The sequence below is a fragment of the Azolla caroliniana genome, unplaced genomic scaffold (assembly GCF_043228905.1).
Source record: "Azolla caroliniana isolate FFs.n. ecotype wild unplaced genomic scaffold, voAzoCaro1.0.p SCAF_9, whole genome shotgun sequence".
Taxonomy (NCBI): domain Eukaryota; kingdom Viridiplantae; phylum Streptophyta; class Polypodiopsida; order Salviniales; family Salviniaceae; genus Azolla; species Azolla caroliniana.
The window spans coordinates 11,615,413-11,622,152 of record NW_028230444.1 but is presented as its reverse complement, the minus strand read 5'-3'; the positions used below and the strand labels follow the sequence as shown (position 1 = coordinate 11,622,152).

The 6,740-nt window shown below is 37.0% G+C and overlaps 1 protein-coding gene across 1 annotated transcript; it reads right to left on the bottom strand.

Annotated features, from left to right (window-relative positions):
- Positions 1-1,258: 1,258 nt before the first annotated feature.
- On the bottom strand, positions 1,259-6,465 carry LOC147860176 (spermidine synthase 2-like). The gene is made up of 9 exons (XM_087324491.1): positions 6,332-6,465; positions 5,121-5,197; positions 4,910-5,032; positions 4,644-4,748; positions 3,333-3,405; positions 3,109-3,180; positions 2,682-2,877; positions 2,306-2,453; positions 1,259-1,589 (listed from the first exon to the last, which is right to left on the bottom strand). The coding sequence occupies exons 1-9, from the start codon at positions 6,417-6,419 to the stop codon at positions 1,521-1,523; spliced, it is 951 nt and encodes a 316-aa protein (XP_087180617.1). The 5' UTR covers positions 6,420-6,465; the 3' UTR covers positions 1,259-1,520.
- Positions 6,466-6,740: the final 275 nt, after the last annotated feature.

The window sequence follows — 6,740 nt, the reverse complement described above, 5'->3', positions numbered from 1 at the left end:
TGTCCCCAATGGTCCCACTCATATTTCACACATGCGCATTATGTTCGTGTTAGCATAGATCACTGTCTTTAGTAGTCAAAAAAGCAACCAGTGCCACCAAAGCTTCAAATAAGGAAGTGGCTATGATTATTACGCGCAAGCCATCAATTACAACACCAATTGGACATATTCACCGTCAACATTCAAGAACTTCTAGTGCAACATGCAAAACAACTTTGGTTTTGGAGTCCAACTTGGCACATACCCACACTGCCAACCAGTTTATCATTCTAGTGGCCACAACAACTAAGCCCTGGTGCTCCAATGAACAGCCACTGAAGTGTTCTGCACTATCATAGCAAACTAGGCTCACACACCACAAGTAATAAGATCACAAAGGAGCATTTGTATGAGAGATTCATCATAGTTGGCTTGAATAACAAAGATCTCCACCTACTCATCACCACTCGCTCTCCTATCCAAGTGTACAAAGACAACATTCAACACCTTAAGGGCCACCACTCAAATCTCATGCCATCCTCTAGACATTATGGGCATCACCACACTAAAAGATAGACGGCAAGAAGAGCAACTGTCAACACCTAACATTTTGATGTTGCTACAAACCAAGTACAAAACCCATACATATGAAAACCTACAACAAACAAAAAAAGCACACATACCAAAGCCCTAAGGGACTGGAAAGTAGATAACGCAATACATGAAAAAACAACTCGACGGCCAAGAAAATATGTGTGGCAAAGAGATGTCAACCAGATTAGTCAAAAACTCAAGATACTTTGAGCTAGAAGAATCAACTCAAAAGTTACTTGAATTGGTGTAGTCATTGATCAGCAATAAGCATCCACTCCCTTGGAAACAAAAAGCGGAGATCTAGAGGTTCCTTCAAAAGTTCTAGACAGCACAACAGACTGTAAGTATAACGCTAGAAGGTGGTTCTGAGCATAAGGAAACCCTAATATGTTTTACTCCAAAAGTTATGGATGACTGTTTCATAGTCTTCTAGTCATTCAGTCAGCAAGAGGCATGCAATCGTGTTAAGTTTCCCAGCTTTACATGAAAGACTAACACTACTTTTGTAAATCCTTTTAATGGCTTTCGTTACATTACATTTTTTAACACATTCATTCTAGTTATACATTACAAACAATCAGGGTTACTTATATACTGTAACCATCCTATAACAGCACATGAAACAAAACCAGGATTCTAAGAAAAGTAAAATATATTTCCATGTGACTACGTTTTCGAAAGCAAGTTTTAATCAAAAATTTTATTCCAATGAAAGTAAAAAGAAAAATTGAACATAAGTTGATCAGAGGTGTATAGTGCAAAGATGCACAAATTAAACTACAAAAATACTGCTTTTTATAATGCAAGCATGTAAAACTTGAATCTATCAAAAAAAAAGAGTAATATAACTAGAATCGAAGAAAAGAAGATGTTGATCACAATGACGGATGCCACATTGCAAAATTCTGTTAAATAATAAAAATTGTAGATTTTCTCTTCATATCTACTTACTGGTCCAAGAAGCGATACAGTGCTTTCCGTGCAAATTGTGGGATGCAAAATGCTGCAGAGTGCATCTGTAGAACAAACTCCAGATTGTGAGCTTATCTAAATTAGTTTTAAGTTTCCTTACGAATAATAGTCTAGATATATTCCATAGTAAAATAACATATCCCAGAGTTACATAATTCTTTACCATCATTGTATTGTGAAATGCTGGCACATATACTCTGTGTGGAACCAAACTTAAGAGAATATACAAGCAAAAATGCTAGTATACCTATGAGTAAAACCCAGCATAAACAGAATACCCATGCACATGCAAAAGTGTACAAGAATAATTACTAGCCCTTGAATGAAAAGTCATAACCTGAATCCGTACTATATGTAGAGAATGAAAGGCTTAACTGGGCAAATCTCTCACCTTCAGAAAGATACAATAAAACAATATAGATGGACACTCAAATATAGTGCCCATATCTAGAGCATTAGTCACATCTATATTTCTCTGCTCACGTTATTTTGCATTGCTTGATTCATCTCTCTCATTTTCTCGTTGTAGTTTCGGATTATTCAATAGTACAGTACTTTGTATTGCTCATTATTTGCAGCTAAATATCTCTATATGTACCACCCCAGTTCTCTACATAAGAACTAATTATGAATAAACACAACTGGGAATCCTAACTTCTTTCCCACTTGCATTGTTAACTAATGCATGATCATCCCAATATCTTCAACCCTAGCTTTACCCATCCCGATGTATTTCAATAGTTCAAGATAAGCATCACACCTCAGAGTTGTAGAACTTCAGCGGTCTTTGTTTGTTGTCCACAGCTGAGCCATCAACTTCAGCTTCTATCTTCTCAATTGGATTCACTGGCTTCTTAAACTCAACTTTGGGGCCTTCGGTGGAACATAACATGAATCCAATTACACCACTGGCACATAAACAGAAGCAAAGAAAAACAACATCAATTTCTCTCAGTTTTATTTTAGCAAAAAACTCTGAAATGCCCCAAAATTTATGCTCCCAAAATCCCAGAGGTCAACCTTCACTCGAACAATTATATGGTCAATTCACACACTTTTCACTCTTTATTGGTTCAATAAGGACGTTCAGGAAATATATTCCCTGTATTTCTAGGTAGATGATCTCTTACAGATACCTAGGATATGTTGGCACACTTGTCCATGCATAGTTTACTGATCCTTTGAATGTTTGTTGACAAGCTGAGAATATATCTTGAATAATATGAAGATGTAGCCATAGACTCTCAGCTTGGGTACACATAACTCCTCCTGGGCGGAGGGCTCTCGCCAACGACTGATAAAAGGGTTTCTCAAACAGTTGCTGAGCAGGGCCTGCATGTACAATATTAACATCAAGAAAAATCGTTTAACTTGTATTTGAGAACCCTTGGAATTCCCACAGAGTACATTAATATGAACGTTTATTACAATGGTATGGTACATAATAACCATTAGTGACAAGGATACACTTTTAGTTCTAAGAGTATGGTATACCAAAACAGAAACATTCAGTATATTTAGTACTATATACTTCTAGATTGGTATATAGTAACCAAAACTCACCTACAGGATCTGAGGAATCTACAATTACTGCATCATAGAATCCTTCAGGTACTTCTTTGAGAAAGGCAGCACCTAAGGTTTGCATAACAATTTAGTAGCACTTAGTAGTCAATGGTAGTAGAATGAATGTGTATAATATCCACAGAGAAGTCCAAAGCTAGCATATATTTTGACTTGTACAGAAATTAATAGTAACTTGTGGCAATCAATATTTGCAGTTTTACCATCCCCAACAAAAAGTTTGACTCTTGGATCATCATAGCCGACTGCAACATCAGGAAAATACTCTTTGGCCACCTGACATAAGAATTGCAAAAACCTCAGCATGGAAGATTAGGCTAGTGACAATATGCAAGACTCAAGCATGGAATTCCAACACGGTTCTTATAGGTGCAGGGTGTAAGGATAATAGGCATAGAGCTATCTAAGGTTATCACATTTTCAGATTTAACAAATATGATCCATTTTACTTTTTCACATGACTGGAGCAAAAGAAATTGCTTGATCTCAGAATAGGGATTAGAAAAATAAAATCAATCCCCTCTAATCAATGATTGATTACTCATTGTTAACGGAATAATCAGAGTACTCGACATCAGTTTAATCACAAGATTAAATTCGCAATATCTCATGCTATTATAGTATTGAATCCATGGTGAAACCAATTTGATCATGACAATCTATCTAACCAAACTTGTCAATTCATGATGGGTTTAGGGTTTAGGATCTTCTTGCCAATCTGCCTAACCAAACTTGTCAATCCATGATGAAATCTGTTTTGACCATCGATTGCATTTTTCATTTAGATAAGGTCAAACGGTTGCATCTCACTTCCTAATCAAGAGAGAGAGAGAGAGAGTAAGAGAGATGTGTACTCAGATTCTACACTGAGGTTAGGGGAAAAAAATATTTTTGACTTTGTATATGAAATAAAAATTGAGATATGTCAACTATACTTTTCAAAATGTGGGATGAAAACCATATCCTTATAATTTTAGCAAACAATAATCACATACCCACACAACCTTGGCCTCTTAACGCTCAGATGAGGAATCTGGTCCACATTCCAACTATAGTTATAGGAATGTTTAACCTATACTAAGAACTCTTTTAAATATAAAATCACGTCTAATATAATGACCCTTCTAGTATGTAAAGACACCTCATATACAATCACCATTTCCCGTTATTTCTAAGACAATTATGGAGAATTAATTGATATGGTGTCAGGCTTGTGTTTGAAATTCACTTTTCTCAGGTCTTTTCTGGAATTTGGCTTTTTTCCCAATGTGAAGAATTTGACATCTTTCAGTGATATTGCTTGATATGCTACACAAATTAGAGTTATGCAAAAGAAAATCACCACAATAACTACTACAGCACGGGATGGGTAACAATAGCTAGCTTTGCTAAAATACTTTGAAAGAAAACAAATGTTTAGGGAGAACCATGAATATAATGCAGCAAAGGCAGATTATCACAATTCACATACAAACATACCGTTTCAGGAATCAGAACCAAGGAAGTTTACTTACATCAACTACCATCTTATCAATTTCACATATATCAATTTGGTCCACAGACTTATGTCTCGCCACCTCTCTCAGAACACCTCCATCACCTCCACCTATTACAAGGACCTGCAGAACTTTGTGTTTCAGAGAAACATTTTGTAACATACAACAGAAAGAAAAAAATTTTAAGATCCTCAGAGAGACCTTTACAAAAATATAATAGAGGCAAATAGCTCATTAGTTTAAGAGAAGCCATCATCATATAGACTAAGGAGAATGTTTTAGACCTTTTTAGGATTCGAAATAGAACAAAGTGGTAGATGAGTTATCATCTCTTGATAAGCACATTCATCTCTCTCAGTCAGCTGAATGACACCATCTAAAACAAGAACCTTGCCATAGGTTGCAGACTGAAGCAAAGAAAACAGTAATTAGGAAACTTTAAAGGGTAAGACCAATTCTAACGTCAACGTCATAATCCAAGTAAGAAACCAAAACCTGGAAGACAAGAACATCTTGGAAGTCAGATTTTGCTTCAAATAAAACCTTCTCCACCTGCAAGGAATGAGCTTCTCCTGCAGTTTGAAGCGACAGATCAGCAGAGAAAAGGTATAAAAACTCTAAAGAATGCATAAAGAAGTTCTTTTCATGAGGTGATAGAGAAAAAACAAATTTTGAATGCCATACGCCGTTACAATAACTTATTTTAGCACACGAAATATATCCATATGGAACTTATATCGACAAAAGTTATAATGCTGAGCTCATATTTCAACCATGTATAATATTCTCGCCCAAAATCATGAAGAGTTACGATACCGAACTTCAAAAACATAACATTCAGAGAGCTATTCCCTGCACAAAACATCTCACAATATCAAGCTTAAGAATGACATGGACATCTATCAACAAAGCTGAGGAACTGAGCTAGGATTTTGAGATGCATATTCCATCAAGCTCACGAAGCACAGAGAGATATTCAGAAAGAGCTGCAGGAAAGGCCATAAAAAACGGTTGCTCGGATTCTTACAATTTTCCTGAATTCAAATTCTGCACCCAGTCTCTACATACCAGAGTATCAGTAGATTCCGAAGGAAAAACTGTTTAGAAATTCTGGACAAAGTTCAAAGATGCAGAATTAGCTTCCCTTTTACCTACAACCAGAGTACTTGTCTGTGCGTTTTTCTGAGGCAAACGTGTATTTTTTAACACACTTCTGTGAAAGAGAATATATGCGACGAAGTTCAGAGTGAGAAATTTGTTTGCTTCTCCCTACAACCAGGGCACTTGCCTGTGCATTTTCTAAGGGAAACGAAGCTGAACAAAACCAATAGGCTGTGATTCTGTCGTATCGAGATACTGGGGAAAGAAAGCCAGTAGATTATGATTGTGCAGTATCGAGAACTAGGGAAAGAAAGCCAATAAGCTATGATTCGGTGGTGTTAATAGCTTGGGAAAGAAAGCTTCTAGGTATCGAGAAGGAGAAGAAAAAGAAAGGAATCCAATCGAGGAGAACACGGAAGCCATAGACAGATGCATCTGTCGTATGAAATGCACGAAGTAAAGGAAGACGTGGATTATCCTTGTGCAGAACTAGAGTAAGGAAACCATAGTTAATGCTTCTGAAGAAGAAGAAGAAGAAGAAGAAATCCATAGAGAAACGAGGGTGGAGAAGAAAGGGGAAGGGGAATTGAATTGCATTAGTATACCTGGCCACATTGGACTGATTTCTGAGAACCATCCAGGGATGATGGTGGAGATGTTGGCACGCCCAGTACCAGGCTTGATGTTCTCCATTAGTAATCTTTTTGCTAGCTACTGCTACGAAGAAGAAGAAGAAAGTGATGGCGATGGCCTTCCTCTTCTGGTTCTGCCTATGACTGGGAGAGAGAACGAGACATGGAGAGAGTGAGTGTGAGTGAGAGAGAGAGAGAGAGAGAGAGAGAGAGAGAGTGAGTGAGTGTGAGTGTGAGTGTGTGTGTGTGTGTGTGTGTGTGTGTGTGTGTGTGTGTGTGTGGTAGACCTAAATCAATTACATATGTATGTATGTGTATGTAGAAACATACACATACATACATATGTATACATAATAATTAGAATTTAGGCGCATGATGTTTT